This window comes from Neopsephotus bourkii, unplaced genomic scaffold (genome assembly GCF_033783945.1).
Source record: "Neopsephotus bourkii isolate Nb327-2 ecotype Australia unplaced genomic scaffold, CSIRO-AGI_Nbou_v1 NB_616, whole genome shotgun sequence".
Lineage (NCBI taxonomy): Eukaryota > Metazoa > Chordata > Aves > Psittaciformes > Psittacidae > Neopsephotus > Neopsephotus bourkii.
In genome coordinates this window covers 1,857,563-1,875,409 of record NW_026901116.1, presented here as the reverse complement: position 1 = coordinate 1,875,409, position 17,847 = coordinate 1,857,563, and the positions used below count along the sequence as shown (strand labels likewise).

Here is a 17,847-nt window from a genome sequence, read left to right as displayed (position 1 = left end):
GCCCTGCAAGTGTTCACACAGCATGGAGATGAGGCCTCATTGCCATGGGTTAGTGGTGGCCTTGGCAGTGCTGGGAATGGTTGTATTTGATCATCTTAAAGGTTTTTTCCAACTTGGCTGATTCTCTGTTTCTATGACATTGCCAAAGAAAAGTGGTTCTGGAAAAGTGTCTTGTGTAGGTATTTCATGCAGGAATTGGAGATCTGAATTTTACACTGTTAGCTGTAAACTGCTCCACGTACATTAGAGTTTAATTATTTTTATCTAAATTGCATACCTGAATGTGACATTTAGGTTAATTATAGCATGGAGCAATCTCCCATTTATAACTGAAATAAATCAAAGCTACTTTCCAGCTGAACTCCCCCTTCTTCCCTCCCTTGCTTCGTAGCCAGGGGAGGATTTTACCAAACGTTGAAACAAACTGGGAAAAACACTTTGGAAATGTGAGAACTTTGACAAAGAACCCCTGTGCTTTGGGGAGAAGCCTTCGAGTGTCATTGGAACCACCTCCTTTTCCCAAGGGCTTGGTCTGTTGCCTCTCCATCATAGCTGATTATTTCTGAATACCTCTTTAAGTTCTAAGAAAGCTGGCTGATTGCATGGAATTTCTACAGTTCCATGTAATCAGCCACCACTTTAAATCATCCGCTGTGGAAGAGCAGGATGCAGATCATGGATGTGGAACCTGACCTCAAAGCCTTGTATATTTTGACTTGCAGCACTGTGAATTCGTTTAAGCTTTAACTTGTTTTTTATGGTCTGAGAACAACCACTTGAAATGGTTGATAAAGCATTGGCTCACAGCAGAAACTCCTGTGTTAGAGCTGCTTTCAGTGCTCAATTTACGTGTGGAACTGATTAAATAACTTAGAACACGTCCCAGTGTGCTCACATAAAAAGTGGGATTCCTTCCCAGCGCTTTGGGTGAGAGGATAGCTAAGGAGACCATTTACACACCTGCAGACAGATTAAGACCACATTCATGCACCATTTAAGTTGTTTCCTGCCCACCTTAGAAAGGTATTAACACTTGGAGGACACATAAAGAGGGAAATATGTCACAGTACATAGTGCATTTCTAATATTCACTGTTGAAAAGCTATCTCCAGCTCCATCCAGCATCACCGCATCCCAGAGGAAGTGGTTCAGACCTATGATACTGAACTATTTTTCATCCCCAATATTAGTGAAGGCTTTTTACCTTCAGCCTTTCCATCTTGGGGCTTGTTGCCTGTTTCTTTCAGGGGGGAAAGCTGACTCTTGTGTGTGTGTGTGTATCTCCTGCAGCTAACCACAGCGCCAAGCAGTGCCGCACGCCCTGCGCCCTGCGGACCATGTGCGGGGAGTGCACGAGCGGCAGCTCCGAATGCATGTGGTGCAGCAACATGAAACAGTGCGTGGACTCCAACGCTTACGTGGCCTCCTTCCCCTACGGGCAGTGCATGGAGTGGTACACCATGAGCAGTTGTCCACGTGAGTAATTGCTTCTGTGTCTCAATGGGTGGGATGGGGTCGTGTGTCTGCTGGCATGTCATAGAATGGTTTGTGTTGGAAGGGGCCTTAAGGCTCCTCCAGCTCCAACCCCTGCCACAGGCAGGGACCCCTTCCACTGGAGCAGCTTGCTCCAAGCCCCTGTGTCCAACCTGGCCTTGAGCACTGCCAGGGATGGGGCAGCCACAGCTTCTCTGGGCACCCTGTGCCAGCGCCTCAACACCCTCACAGGGAAGAGCTTCTGCCTAAGAGCTCAGCTCAGTCTCCCCTCAGGCAAGTTCAAGCCATTCCCCTTGGCTTGTTGCTCCCCTGATCTGCTGCTCATGCTCTGGGGGTTCTGGGCTCAAGCATACACTAAAGCTTGGGTCATGGGGAGCTTCTCCTCACCCAATGCCCCCAAGTCCTTCTCCTCATGGATTCTGTCTATGCATTCTTTTCCAGCCTAGAGTTGTGCTTGGGATTGCCCTCACGTAGTACCTTGCACTTGGCCTTGTTGAGCTCCATGAGGTTTGCTCAGTCCCACTTCTCCAGCCTGTCCAGGTCTTTCTTGACTCCATCCCTTCCCTTCAGTGTGATGACTGCACCACTCAGCTCGGTGTTGTCATTAAACCTGCTGAGGGAGGTAGCAAAAGTCATCAAAGCACCCATAAGTCACAGTGAAAATCCACTGGACAGAGGTGACAAGTGCCTGACCCCAAGAGCTCTGTGTGTCCACCTCAGTCCTGCATTGTGTAAAGCATTAAATGGAATTACGTCCCAGTGACGGGAACTGTCAGTTTAACTAAACGGCACGTAGTGAAGGCTTTCATGTGAGATGATGAAACCTCCACATTTTGTTTTACATGATGTACTTGTGTCATTATTTGAATTTCCATCCTTCAAATTAATTGTTGCATAATTCCATGTGATCAATTGCTTTTGTAGCTCTTCTGCATCTCTTTTATTCACATATGGAGCTATGTAATTTAATTAGACTGTCAAATCCAGGTTAGGGTTTACAGGACTGATTTATTCTGAAGTATTGTCCACATACAGCCCAAAGTAGGAATTTCAAACTTGGTTTAAATTAATCATTTCCTTTTTACCCTTTAGGCTGATGTGAGCAAAGTGCCAGAGATTGAGGGTGCTTTGGAGCATGGTTTTTGGTTTCATACTTGGGTGAAATAGCCTAGAAATTGATGAACAGCTTTAGAAGTTATTTATGTTGAGACCCTTAGGAGCTGTGTGGTGGCAGGAGAGTTGGGATAGCCAGGAGTGTCCAGATAGCCTAGGGAGAGGAGTGTGTGTGATCCCCAGGAGGGAAGCTGGGCAGTTGGAGATGCTGTATTTGCTCCAGGAACTTTTGGAAGCTGATGAGAATAAGTTCAAAAGTGTTGCCAAATCCAGGAAATTAGTTTCAGGTAACAGTCACACATGAGAGTGGGAACTTCCCATATTGCCAAAGGTCAGGAGCTGGAGGAAGCATCGGGGAGGAGGTGTGTTATTTCAGTAGGCTGAAATAATGGAAAACAATGGTTTTCTACTGCTTTTTGTCTTAAAGACAAATACTGTTTATTTAAACATTACTGTTTATTTAGCTGGCAGTGTGTGCTCACAGCCCAGAAAGCAACCGTATCCTGGGCTGCATCCAAAGGAGCGTGACCAGCAGGTCGAAGGAGGTGATCCTGCCCCTCTACTCTGCTCTCGTGAGACCTCACCTGGAGCATTGTGTGCAGTTCTGGTGTCCTCAACATGAAAAGGACATGGAACTGTTGGAACACGTCCAGAGGAAGCCACGAGGATGATCAGGGGCTGGAGCAGCTCCTGTATAAAGATAGGCTGAGAAAGTTGGGGCTGTTCAGCCTGGAGAAGAGAAGGCTGCGTGGAGACCTCAGAGCAGCTTCCAGTATCTGAAGGGGGCCTGTAGGGATGCTGGGGAGGTACTCTTCATTAGGGACTGTAGTGACAGGACAAGGGGTAATGGGTTAAAACTGAAACAGGGGAAGTTTAGATTGGATATAAGGAAGAAGTTATTTCCTGTGAGCGTGCTGAGGCACTGGAATGGGTTGGCCAGGGAAGTTGTGAATGCTCCATCCCTGGCGGTGTTCAAGGCCAAGTTGGACAGAGCCTCAGGTGAGATGGTTTAGTGTGAGGTGTCCCTGCCCATGGCAGGGGGTTGGAACCGAATGATCTTAAGGTCCTTTCCAACCCTAACTATTCTATGATTCTATGAAACATCAAGATGGAACACCAAGAATCTAAAATACCTTTTCTAAGATGGGATGGGGAAAGGAATAGAGAAACTTTTCTATGTGGAAAAAGTTTGTCACCACTGAAATACAATCCCATTTGAGAAGGGAATGGTGAAAGGGTGGGGGTGGCTTTTCCTTGATACAGTTGATTGCTGGGCTCAGGGATCTGCATGTGGCACTCTGGGCATCCTAAGACAGATTTGATTCTCTGTTTGTTTTCTATTTGTATTCTGTGCATTTTGGATCAATAAATACTTTCAATAGCAGCATGGGATATTAAAGCCTATATCTAAGAAGAGACTCAAAGCGAGCAAACAGACTGGTTTTTAGCCTTTGCTTCCAGATGGCTGATTTTATCATCTGATGTGTTGTACATCAGAGATCTTTTGCAGCTGGGAACATTAACCTCTGGTTTCAGTGCATGGTGTGCAATGGTTAGAAAAAAACCTTTATGAGTGTATTGTGTTCTTTCATAGCATCCGGTTCCAGCCCCTGCCACGGGCAGGGACTCCTTCCACTAGAGCAGCTTGCTTCAATGCCCTGTGTCCAACCTGGCCTTGAACACTGCCAGGGACGGGGCAACCACGACAAATATGATGATATGAATGAATATATATGTAGATATATATTCATTCAATGAGTGTGTGTATATATATATATATGAGTATATCTGTATATACTCATTCAGGCATGTGAGGCTCAGACAAGGGAGAATGGCCTTAAACTGACAGAGGGGAGATTTGGAATAGACCTTAGGCAGAAGCTCTTTCCTGTGAGGGTGCTGAGGCGCTGGCACAAGGTGCCCAGAGAAGCTGTGGCTGCCCCATCCCTGGCAGTGTTCAACTAGAGCACTAGAACTGGATGATCTTCAAGGTTCCTTCCAACCCAAACCGTTTTATGGTTCTGATATATGTATTACTGTGTGTACCAGAACAAATGGTTACCGATTGGGTGTTATAAATGCTTAAGGTCAGAAAGGACATGAAAGGGTTTCTGTGTCCATTCTTGTCTGTGTTTTGGGGCGGTGATTTATGCCACAATTTGATGTTTGATTTTGTCTGTATAGCTGAAAACTGTTCCGGTTACTGCACGTGTGCTCACTGTCTGGAGCAGCCTGGCTGCGGTTGGTGCACGGATCCAAGCAACACAGGCAAAGGGAAGTGCATCGAAGGCTCCTATAGAGGTCCGGTGAAGATGCCAACCCCATCCTCAACAGGGAAACATAGTTTGGAGCCCGTCCTCAATGTCAGCATGTGTCCTGTGGAGAACAGCTATAATTGGTCTTTTATTCAGTGTCCAGGTAAATGAGCAATGTTTAATTGTTCAAACAATTCAGCCATGGAAACAGTTAAATGTGAGGGGAGAGGCTGTTTCAGACTGTTGTGTTGTCTGTGTTCCCTCCTGTCCATGGAGGGATGAAAAGAGCTTGGAAGACAGAAGAAATAACACATTTTGAGGTGGAAGGAGTTATGCGGCTGTCTGCAGGGGAGCTGAATGAAGACTATGCATTACTGCAGTGAAATGTTCCCTTTCCCTGCAAACCATTACTGAGTTTTAACTTCAGTTTGCTTGTTTGGCTTAGGGTTGTTGGAAAACAAGGCAGTTCTCTCTCTGAAGGGTAATTTAACTGTTAGTAATGCTCAGGGAGATTCTGAAATAACACTTTTGACACCAAACTTATGGAATGAAATTACATGGACTGCTGCTAAAACCTTTCTTCCTCATTCCTCTTTGTAAATCTGTCCCACCAGCTGCTTCCCGTCGTGTCTTTACAGTATGCACATAATGTTTTGGAGTTCAGTTTTCCATGGATTGCTTTAAATTCCATGTTTTCAACACACACCTTTCTGAGTTCATGGGTCTCTAGCAAGACTGCAAGAATCTCTTTGAAAGGTGCATGAAATGGTTCCATTCAGGCTCTGCAGAACACAGAGCTCTGAGGATCTAAATAAAGCACTATATTTGAGCACAGATACTCATCCTTTCCTCTCTCCTGCAGCCTGCCAGTGTAACGGGCACAGTAAGTGTGTCAATGAAAGCATCTGTGAGAAGTGTGAAAATCTGACGACTGGCAAACACTGTGAAACTTGTATCTCAGGCTACTATGGTGATCCTACTAATGGAGGAACATGTCAGCGTAAGTGATGCCTTCAATCTTCCTGCACTGAAGTCTTTGGTGTTTCCTCTCTTTACTCATTCCTCAGCTATCTTAACTGAAATTATACCCTGATAATACGTGATGTCTTTCCTGCAGGCAAGGCACAATCCTTATTTCTTCAAATGAAAGATAGGCAAACTGCTTGATGAAATTCTCTTTGACTTTCATTGCATGAGATAAAGCTGTTTTTTTACTGTCCTTCGTAAACTTGAGATGACCACAGTGAAAGACCTGTGATTTTTAGTGGTTGACAGCCTCATTTGGAAAAGAAACACCATTAATCCCAATGTCTTGAGCAAATTTCTGCTTATCTAAATTCCACCTTCTATTACATTTGGTTAATGTGTTGTGTGCTTATTGCTGTAATTGTCTCTGCATAAAAGGCTTGCCATATTGCACGGAGGAGTTGGCTGGATTTCAGTTGAGGATTAGGTGAACCCTTGTTAAAATTGCATTTTAAGTTTGTCAAGTGCTTTGGGGCTCTTTGGCACGAAGAACTTTTTGTGATTGTGCAAGATCCAGTTAAGAAGCAGGGAAAAAGTCTTTCCTGAGGGAGCAATACAGGTAAATATGAAATGAACATGAGGGATTGGGAGTTTTGCCCTTGAACTTTGCAGCATTATTCTGAGTTACTGTGAATTTTGTAGCTGTAGCATGGGGAGGTGAGTTGTAAACCAGAATCCAGCTGTGAGAGGTGATGTACAGATGTATGGGAAGGTGCCTCTTACTCTGAAGAGCTTTAATGGACTGCAGTTAGGTGGAGTGATATAATTCATAGAATCCCAGCCTGGTTTGGGTTGAAGGGAGCTTAAAGCTCATCCAGGTCCAACCTTCCTGCAGTGAGCAGGGACCCCTTCCACTAGAGCAGCTTTCTCCAAGCCCCTGTGTCCAACCTGGCCTTGAACACTGCCAGGGATGGGGCAGCCACAGCTTCTCTGGGCACCCTGTGCCAGTGCCTCAGCACCCTCACAGGGAAGAGCTTCTGCCTAAGAGCTCAGCTCAGTCTCCCCTTTGGCAAGGTTAAAGCCATTCCTTGTTCTATCCTTTCATGCCCTTGTAAAAGACTTTGTTTAGTCCAGGACGTTGCTGTAAATCAGTGCTGCTTGAGGAGGACATCCAGGATCATTTCAATCTCACATTCTGGAGACATCCCAAAAGCAGCTCTGCTGCTTCCTTGCCATGTAACCCTCAGCTTCCTCCTCCCAGGCTAGATACAGTGATGGGAAAGGTAGAACCACAATAACATCGTTCACTGTCAGAGTAATATCAGTACTTCCACATAAAAGAGTGCGGATGTTTTTTAGACATCCCAGAAGAAATAAGGGAACATGATTAATGAGGGGACATTGAAGAGTTTGAGTTGCTCCTTCCAAGTATGGAGAAAATCCAGTAGAATATACTTGGAGGCACATGAAATTCCATTGACCTTTTGGATGAAGATGAGAGTCAGTAGCTGGAGCATGAACGTCCTGTTTCCTAAAGCAAGAGCATGTTGGTGGCAAATGAGGCAATGAAGAACCTTCACGTGGACACATTTTGGGGGGGGGGGGGGGGGGTGTGATGAAAAGATCACAGCAGGTATGAGGCTGCTTTGCTTAGAGGAAAGGGTGTTGCAGTGGTTGGGATATGAAATTACAGCAGGCAGCACAACAGCATGGCTGCAGAGGAGAAGGTGCATCTCTGACACTTTATTCCAGAGCATTATCTGCAAGATTAAATACCGCTGATATATGTAAACTCATTTTGTGTGAAGATAATGTGAAGTGCAGGAGTGAATAAATTGAGGCTGAGTTGGCCTGAGAAGAGACACAATTCTACTCAAAGCATTCAGGTTTAATCACTGGATCTCAACGTGCCTTTTGATATTTGTTGCTTTTCTATGTGGATGGAAATTGAGAGTAAGTTCCTTTGGACTCTTTCGCATGAGGATAGTCCAAAACCAGTTTATTGTAGAGATAATGAATGATAGACTAAAGTCATCCAGATGCCTGAAAGAGAAATTAGAAAATGTGTTGAGAGACTGTGGAACAGCATTCATTTGTTATCTGATGAAACCAGTCGCTCATGTCAAAAGTGCTTTGCTCTCAAGTGCTTTGGGCCCGGGGTTTTAATTTGCTGTGATTTAACGGTATTTACTGTGAAGGTGAAAGAGTGAGGAAAACAGGAAGCTGGGCAGAAAGACTGAGGTGGGTTGGGAGAGGGAAAGCAAGAGGAAACCATCTGTCTTGATGCAGCCAGAGCCACTGCTGCGTATTTTCCTTGATGAGAAGGTTTCCAAAGGACAACTCCTCACATAAGGAATGGCTGATGGGCAGCAGAGCCAACTCCACCTTTTTCCCTCCTCCGAGCCATGGGTCCCTCCTTCCTTTCCCATTAATGATGTGCTGATTCCACTCTTTTTGTGTATTCTATGTCCAATGTTGTGTGTTGCGCTCTTTTTAGAGCCCGTGGTCGCATCTGTACTGGAGATGGTTGTTGGTACCCTCCACCCTGATGCACAAGCATCCGTGTGCACGCTGAGTGCCTTGTATGAGTCCTTCTGCTTTGGGGTGTAGATCTGTAGCATCAGTCCAATGGCCCCAGCAGCATGGGAACCATAAATGTCACAGAATGACAGCATCATTAGGGTTGGAAGGAACCTCTGGAGATCATCCTGCTCCAACCCCCTGCCAAGGCAGGGCCACCTAAAGCAGCCTACATAGAACATGTCCATGGTGGGGTTTGAATGTCTCCAGTTAGGGAGACTCCACAACCCCCCGTGCAGCCTGTGCCAGGGCTCTGTCACCTTCAGTGTATAGTTCTTTCTCCTGTTGAGGTGAAACTTCTTGTGTTTTATGGCCATTGCTCCTTGTCGTGTTGCTGGGTGCTGCTGAAAAGAGCCTGTTACCATTCTCCTGGCACACACCTTTGAGATATTGATCTATATTAATGAGATGCCCTCTCAGTCTGCTCTTTTCTAGACTAAACAGACCCAGCTCCCACAATCTCTCCTCATAATAAAGAAGATCCAGATCCTTGCTCATCCTTGTGGCCTCCGCTGAGCCCTCTCTAGTAGCTCATGGTATTTCTCGTACTGAGGAGCCCAGACTGGGACACAGTATTCCAGATGTGGCCTCAGCTGGGTCGAGTAGAGGGGGAGGAATCACCTCCCTTGACCTACTGCCACACTCCTCCCCATGCACCCCAGGATACTCTTGTCTCTCCTGGCTCGAGGGCACACTCCTGCTCATAGTTATTGTCATCCATCAACACTCCCAGGTGCTCAGCTGAACTGCTCTCTTGTAGGTCAGCCCTAAAAATCCTCAAAAAACCCATCCTCAAGAATAATAGCCTCAAAATGGCATCCATTTCCAGCACTGGGAAGAGTGCTAGTGTTTGGTATCCCCCATTCCATGAGGAGTCTGAGTGACACTGTTAGGATGGCAGCCGCCCTTCCAATGGGTTAGGCCATGCAGAGCTGGAAGTAACGGTCCTGGGGTTCGGAAGCCAGGGGAGGAATAAGAAGAGTGGATGGAATAAGTTGCTTTTTCCTTCTGCTCTGTGCCACCAGGTAAATGCTGCTGTATCCCTTGTGTTGAAAACGTTTTGATAAGCTGCAGTTACTTCTCTGAAGGAATTGGTTGCATATCATCATGGGCATTGGTGTTTGCGGAGCTGGGCAGATAATAACTAAACGGGAGGTAAATCACTCCTCAGCAGTTGCTTTTAGGTAGTATCCAACGTAGAGGAATGTTAATCGGGAAGGGCAGGCAATGCAGCACATCAAATGTAAAAATAGCTGCAAGGGGCTTTCTCTGCATTCAGGATTTAGAATTCTTCTGATTAAAGTTTCACAGGAAAATATGTTAGGGGTAGATAAGGAAGTTATTTGCAAGAGAAGGGAAGGCACTATTATGCCTGAAATCAGATTGCTGCAGTGGCAGCGCTTCTGAATGCCTCTGTGGAGCGTGTGCTGGTGGCCTGTGATGAGCTATAGTGCTGTGGTCCTGCCTGCTCCCTGCTGCCAGGTTGGCCTTAGAGGATGGTCAAAGCACTTAGAGTGAACAAATAGGGTTGGTCAGGTGGGTGATGTGGTTGCTCTTAGGAAGCTAGACCATTATAACTGCAGGAAGAGGAGCAGCGATCCCTGTGAACGTCTTGGAATGAGATCTTGACCCATGGCTTGGGAAGAAGGTGGAAAGAGACTCAATGTGAGGTGGTTCATTGTCAGACCGTGCTTCACAGTTATAGGATCATAGAATAGTTTGGGTTGGAAAGGACCTTAAGATCATCCAGTTTCAACCCCTTGCCACGGGCAGGGACACCTCACACTAGAGCAGGTTGATCCAAAACCCGTCCAGCCTGGCCTTGAACACTGCCAGGGATGGGGCAACCGCAGCTTCTCAGGGCATCCTATCGCCAATCCCTCAGCACCCTCACAGAGAAGAACTTCTTCCTTATATCTAACCTGAACTTCCCCTGTTTCAATTTGAGCCCATCACCCCTTGCCCTGTCACTGCAGTGCCTAACGAAGGTCCCTCTCCAGCATCCTTCTAGGCCAGTCAAAAAGCTGTTTCCAGTAATTTTGGCTTTCTGCTCTGGTGTTAAACTCTGGAGAGAAATACTCATTTGTAGACTCCAGTGTCTAATACTTCTTGTCCATAGTTTGTTTCCAAACTCCATAGTTGTTTGAAAAGCCGTGGGAAGATTTCTCTTTGGGCATATTCTGGTCCTTGATTCGGAGAAAACTCCAGGAACAAACTTGCCAACAAAGTTTTCAAGCTGACAAGCAGGTATTCTTTATTGCGGCGCCGGGAGACACGGGGGATAAATCCTCCTAACGTGTGTCCCCGTACTGCTATACAAGCCACCCTTATATAGTCACTGGGCATACATACATATTCATGAGGCTACGTATGGATTACATCATTTTCCAGAGAGTTCCCCGCATGCGTACAGAATTGTGGTAGTGGTCTCTGAGGGTCGGTTACTTCTTCCAACAATCTTCATCACTTCTGGCAGCCTTTGAAGCACGCGCAGTAGATGCTCATACCAGTTTAATTGGTTCGTTAGCACCAGAGACATAATAATCCTCCTATCCTCCTACTTATCAGTTAGTTTAACTGTAGCCCATCCTGGACACCTGCCATTCCCAGATACTCCTTATCCCTGTGTCCTGTTCTTCTAGACTGTTTTTCTTAAAACTAGGCCAACTATAACGATTTATCTTGTGAGAATTCTTAGTATGTTCTCTAGTTGCACTCTGTTTTTTTTTCTCTATGTATCCTGCACCTCGGTAATTTTCCATTGCTACTGTTACAAAGCCATCAAACTTAACATTACTTAAAACTTCTTATAAAAGTTTCTATATCCCATTTTGTGATTTTGTGCCTCTTTGTCTCATCCTTTAGTCAATGATCTCCAGTTACAGGACTCCTAGGAAAATACATGAATAAATAGACTCTGTGTGAAGTAGAGATCTTGGAGTGTTCATTCTCCTTGATAAGCGTGTGGTTATCACAGGGTGAAGAAGCATTAATGTTAGTGCTCGAGATGCTGTGATCTGCATCTAGCATCATGAAATTCAAGATTTCTCCCAGTTGTGCTGTGTGTCAATGTTGACTATTGGTCAGGTTTCACCTTGCTTACCTTCTGCAGAGCGTAAGGAAGGAAGTACAGAGCATCCTCAATAGTATGAAGGCTTACTTTTTTGAAGTCCTACTAATGAGAATTGTGTTTGCTTCACAGAATACAATTATTTTGTCAAATCTCCCTTCAATCTGCTTGCGCCCACAATAGGCCTTTATGCTTCTTCCTATTTTGCTCCGTGTTGCTGCTAGGAAACCACTCATCCACATCTGAGAAGCACAATTAAGTGTCCCTGATACAATAGAGCTTCCATTACATGCCAATATAAAGAAGACATCAAAAGGGTTCATAAAATAAGCTTCAAGGTTGGCAAGGATATTCAGGATGGGTACTTCATGTCTAAGAATGTGCTGGTACATTGAGTGGCTCGTGTCTTCTTAATGAGAAGGCATATGTCTTCATAATAAGGAGGTTTGGCAGCCTTTGAAGCATGCTATTTCCAGCAAGCTCAGGGACACCAAATGAAGGATCTTCTCTTCATGTATTTTTTCCCTTCTTACATTGTACGCTGTCCCATGTGGAGCTCAGATGAATGCATCTTCCAGTCTGTTGGTAGAACAACGTCTAAAAGGCATCTGTCTTCTGGGAAAAGGGTTATATCCGTTCTTGTAGTTACAGTGAACATTAGATCAAAGACCACTGCTTGTATTGGTTTTGTTGTTGGTTGTTGGTTTGGTTTTGAGGTGTTTTTGCATGTATTTCCTCTACTTCTTCATGAGTAAAGGTCTTAAAGTGTGTCAATGTTAGCAGCTTAACGTTAATCGAGAGTGTTCTTTTTAAGGACATCTCCCTTACATCCCACTGTCATACCTTGGTTTGCATCTCAAGCAGGCTCAGAGCATGTGAGCTGGTCTGTTTCGGGCAGGACACAAACCTGATGTAGTCTACAGGTGGGCTACTTTGCTTCTACCACAACTGAGTGGCATTGATTTCGTGAGACCAGGCTAAAGCTCAGACACACTGGGCATATGCCTCAAACCACTTACAGCGTTGTTGCTTAGCACCATCTACTTTATACTGCAGATACATTGATGTTGTTGATAAAGCCATTATTTTCTAAAAGACCTGTTTGTCTCTGGATAAGTCCCTAAAAGCACCACGAGCTCTGCTTGATTTGCAAAAATAGTCTCCTCTCGAGCTTTCAGTTTGATTGAAATGTGTTACCAAGCCCCAAACTATTCAAATACTGGCTTTTTCTTTCCAGTTATAGAATCATAGAATAGTTAGGGATGGAAAGGACCTTAAGATCATCCAGTTCCAATCCCCCTGCCATGGCCAGGGACACCTCACACTAAACCATGGCACCCAAGGCTCTCTCCAACCTGGCCTTGAACACTGCCAGGGATGGAGCATTCACAGCTTCCCTGGGCAACCCATTCCAGTGCCTCACCACCCTCACAGTAAAGAACTTCCTTATATCCAATCTAAACTTCCCCTGTTTCAGTTTTAACCCATTACCCCTTGTCCTATCACTACAGTCCCTAATGAAGAGTCTCTCCCCAGCATCCCTATAGGCCCCCTTCAGATACTGGAACGCTGCTATGAGGTCTCCACGCAGCCTTCTCTTCTCCAGGCTGAACAGTCCCAACTTTCTCAGCCTATCTTCATACAGGAGGTGCTCCAGCCCCTGATAATTCTCGTGGCCTCCTCTGGACTTGCTCCAATAGCTCCATGTCCTTTTTATGTTGAGGATACCAGGACTGTAACAGAACTTTGCACTATCTAACAACAAGAGAGGAAGTTAGGTAAATTCTGGGGCTAAAAACACAGTCTGATCATGATTTCATGCAAAACATCAGTCCTGGAGCCCGCACTCACTTCGTTTTGATGCACGGTTCTATTTCTAGCTGCCTTCTGCATCACAAAGAAACCAAAGAGCACCAAATGGGTTTTCATGTCCACTTCAGTTGTTGATGTCTCTCAGTTTGGCAACTAAAGGACTTAATTGCTATGGAATCAGTGTCTTTTGCTTCACTCAATATTGCATCTTTTTCTCCCTTTGCTCAACAGCTTGCAAGTGCAATGGCCACGCGTCCGTCTGCAACACAAATACAGGGAAATGTTTCTGCACCACAAAGGGAATAAAAGGAGATGAGTGTCAACTGTGAGTTCATTTCACTTTCTTATTTGAAATCAAAAGGCTGTGCACATACTGGCATAGAATCCCTGCATTGTTTAATCATTGTATTTGTGATGTATCTGCTGCTCTCTTCCTGCTGACAGTTGACTAACTCCATTGATGGTGCAGCAGGCCGTGCTTCCCCCAGGGGCATGATGTGAACAAAATGATTTCCTGAAGATTTCCATTTTTAAGAACATTTCACCCAGGAATGTCATGCAGAAGGGATGGGGTGAAAAGATAATGCCACCACCCCTGCAGACACAGAATGATAGACTGACTGGTTTGGTCTGGAAGAGACTTTAAAGCTCATTCAGCTCCAACCCCTGCCACGGGCAGAAAACCTTCCATTAGAGCAGCTTGCTCCAAGAACCTGTGTCCAACCTGGCCTTGAACACTGCCAGGGATGGGAGCTTCTCTGGGCACCCTGTGCCAGCGCCTCAGCACCCTCACAGGGAAGAGCTTCTGCCTAAGAGCTCAGCTCAGTCTCCCCTCGGGCAGGTTCAAGCCATTCCCCTTGGCCTGTCCCTACAGGCCCTTGTCCCAAGCCCCTCTCCAGGTTTCCTGCAGCCCCTTTAGGCACTGGAGCTGCTCTAAGGTCTCCCCTTCAGGAGCCTTCTCTTCTCCAGGCTGCCCCAGCCCAGCTCTCCCAGCCTGGCTCCAGAGCAGAGCTGCTCCAGCCCTCGCAGCATCTCCATGGCCTCCTCTGGCCTCGCTTCACTTCACTTTATCCATCTAATTGTTAGATTTTTATGGTCTGTGCACTCTGATGCTGTTCTGGGGGAGTGTAAATATACCTGAAATAAGAATTTGACGTTCTAGCATTTTAATTGAGCAGTTTGAGAGCAACAAATGTGCTGGAGGGTTCCCTGTAACAGAACAGAGATGCTTTTAGTGTAATGTTAGTGGAAATAATTTCATTCCAAATAATTTCATTGCCAGGTTTATTTTTAAAGGCTTGTTCTCATGAATAAATGTTTATAGGACTAGATCCTGGAATAGCCATAAATGTAAATGGAGACTTTAGGTTCTGAGTGTTTTAATCCAGTTCTGTGCGTTGTGAAGAGCTAATCATGAATCATAGAATGGGTTAGGTTCGAAAGGACCTTAAAATCATCTAGCTCCAACCCCCGTGCCATGGGCAGGCATACCACACACTACACCACGTCATACATACATTCCAAGTGATGCAAAGGTTAATAGCCAGGATTTTATATCTAATTCTTGCTGCATAACTGGTTGTGACCATGGAATTTCTGGTCTGGACTGTGGTCGTGACCATGAACTGGAGCAGTCCAGTATAGCTCCGAAATGCATCTATTGCTTTTAATTGCATGCTGTTATATATCTGGGTGGTGTTTTCTGGTTTGTAGTGGCTGGGAATAGATAGAATTAGTGAAAAAAAATCCATTTATTAAAAATACTTGTTCTTTTTAGGTGTGAAGTTGAAAACAGATATCAGGGAAATCCACTTAAAGGAACGTGTTACTGTGAGTACTCTTGGGATTTTATTTCTCCGATATAAAGTGTGTTTGAAGTTTAAAATATCTTCCTTGAAACTAGTTTTGTTTGCCTCTGCACCTATTTAAAATACAGGGGATTAAGGGGAGGATTGAAAACTTCAGTTTTCACAAAAGTATTGTTTAAAGAGACTGAAGGTGCTTCTCTTGATAAGGTTTGTGTGATGATTGGATCTGTAAGAACAAACTTGTGAATGTTTTTCACACGGCTTTGAAATGAAAGCTGGTCTTCTGGAGAATAACACTAAAATACATAGCTAAGAACTCCAACCTAAAGCACGTCTTCAGAGCTTCTGTCAGTGCAAAATAGTGTTGTTTAACATCCTGGTCCGTGTTAGCGTGGGTAAGGTTTCAAACTTGCCACGTTGCCTCTGAAATGAACAGTTGGATTCTTGTGCAACTCCAGAAGATCCTTTGCCAAGATTCAGATTACTAAATGGAAACTCTCCAGCTTCTATTTGCAAATATTAGCAATCAGCTCACTGGCATGCACAGATCTTATATGACTTAAAGATGCAAGTCTCAAATAGTGGGTTTGTGCAACGCAAGTTATCCTCATGCTTTCTTTAGCAGGTTTGAATTCCCCTTCCACAGCCAAGCAAGTGCTCTGATGGCTTCCCACAACAGTCTTGTTGGAGGAACCATAGAGTCATAGAATGGTTTGGGTTGGAAAGGACCTTAAGATCATCCAGTTCCACCCCCTTGCCACAGGCAGGGTTGCCTCATGCTAGACCATGTCACCCAAGACTCTGTCCATGACCAAATTCATTGCTGCCAGTGGGGATAAAGTGGGCAAAAAGGGGGAAACAGGCAGAGCATAACAACTCTTACAGGGATAACCTCGTGTTATAACCTGACTTGGTTTTCTTCCTTGAAAATTCCTTAGTGTTCACAGATGTTTTAGGTAGAATGTGGTGTGTGTCAGAAGGCCATCCAGCTTGTATCTATCCAACAAGGGGTCTCCAGGAGGCAATAAGAGAAAAATAACACCTAGTGTATAGCTTTGTATGTATTATTGCTTGGAATCTCTGCAAGGCTTTGGGAATACATATGAGTCCTACAAGTGTGTTTTAATAGAAGGATGCTGAGACTGGTGGCTGTATCCCCAGACTGGCTGTGCACTGTTGGTTGACAGAGAGGTGATAACCCAGCCTGAGACAGACATAAGTATAGGAGAGCATAGACCAGAAAGTGGTCCTGGCATGCTTGAGGATGATGTGATTTGGAGTAGGATTATAGCTTGGTCCATTTTCAAGCTGCTGCTCTGTAGAAATCCCCCCTGTGAAGTCCAGTGGTGTATAGAGACATCTAATGTGTGGAACTTTGTTCCCTCCAAGCAGGGATTACACATCTGTTTCATTGTTGTAGTATTCCCTTAGAACATAGAGGTATTGTAGTAAGGAAATAGTAAATGTCTTGGCATGCTTATGCTTTTTACAATGTACTGGTGTGAATGTTCATTTAGGTTGAGGCTGGTGGCTCTTGCTTGGAAAATCGAAGTTGCCTCTTTTACCTCTCTAGGCTTAACTTAAATCTTTGTCCCTTTTGTGTTGGGAGTCATTTGTAGCAGTGTGGTGACTCCTGGTTGTGCTCTCAGTGCATGAAGCACTCCAGCAGCATCATGCCTTGCATTGCATGATGCAATGTACTTTGGTTTATTCTAAGACACGGGATAATTCTCTCCATGCCTTCCTTACAGATACTCTCCTCATTGACTATCAGTTCACCTTCAGCCTTTCTCAAGAGGACGATCGCTATTACACAGCAATCAACTTTGTAGCAACACCTGAAGAGGTAAATTCTCTACTTTCCCTTTAAACTTCATCCTTTGGGTGTATTCTTGCCCTCTCCTAGCCACGGAGGTGACGAATCGTTACAGCTCTATGAGTCTTCAGCTTTAGTCTGGTGATGTGCATGTGTGTCCAGTTCCACAAAGCAAGAACCTTTTGACCTCCTTTTGGCCATACAGATTCAAATCTTCAAGGTAGAATTTCACAAGGAACCACAATTGATTCTTCACAGTTGTTAGAACCTCTGAGCTACTCCAGTTTTGCTTATTCACCCCATACTTTGTGTCTCAGTTCATATTCTATGCATGTGACTTGTTCTGTCCTTTATTATGCTTTCCTTGGGGAGGAGAATACTGCTTTCAGAAAATGTAAATAGCTTTTTGCTTGATGTCTTTTCCTCATGTCAGTAACAAATTCCAAGATTATTTTATTTTTCACTGAAGATTAGTGAAGAAACAGTGAAATGTCTTATCCTAAAAATGGGGTTTCTTTTTCTTCCCTCCCTAGCAAAACAGAGACCTAGACATGTTTATCAATGCATCGAAAAACTTCAACCTCAACATCACTTGGTCCACGAGTTTTGCAGGTAAAATGAGCATGATCCTAGTTGCTTGGTAGCTTGTTTCAGTTATCAGTTTCTGAGAAACACAGATTTAATTGGGGAAACAGTTTTGGTTTCTAACCTATGAACTTGTTTAGTTCTTAAATGTTAGGCCTGGAGGCAAAGGTAGACTGTTAGCAAGAACTGTGTTTTCCATCTTAATAGTGTATGTTGGAAACATCACAGGTGCCAATTTGATTTCTAGCAATGCAGTAGGTTGGCATGTACAGTGTCAGTTGTGGAGATCTCACAGCAGCTTTCCTGTATCTGAAGGGGGCCTATAAGGATGCTGGGGAGGGGCTCTTC

At 44.7% G+C, this 17,847-nt stretch overlaps 1 protein-coding gene across 1 annotated transcript in view; it reads left to right on the top strand.

The window, feature by feature from the left end:
- The window catches only part of ATRN (attractin), a 178,462-nt gene that overhangs the window by 85,323 nt on the left and 75,292 nt on the right, over positions 1–17,847 (top strand). The window contains exons 17-23 of the mRNA XM_061351927.1: positions 1,291–1,476; positions 4,792–5,025; positions 5,725–5,862; positions 13,522–13,615; positions 15,068–15,120; positions 16,850–16,944; positions 17,448–17,526. Coding sequence (XP_061207911.1) covers positions 1,291–1,476; positions 4,792–5,025; positions 5,725–5,862; positions 13,522–13,615; positions 15,068–15,120; positions 16,850–16,944; positions 17,448–17,526 — 879 coding nt within the window. The remainder of the gene's footprint in view (positions 1–1,290; positions 1,477–4,791; positions 5,026–5,724; positions 5,863–13,521; positions 13,616–15,067; positions 15,121–16,849; positions 16,945–17,447; positions 17,527–17,847) is intronic.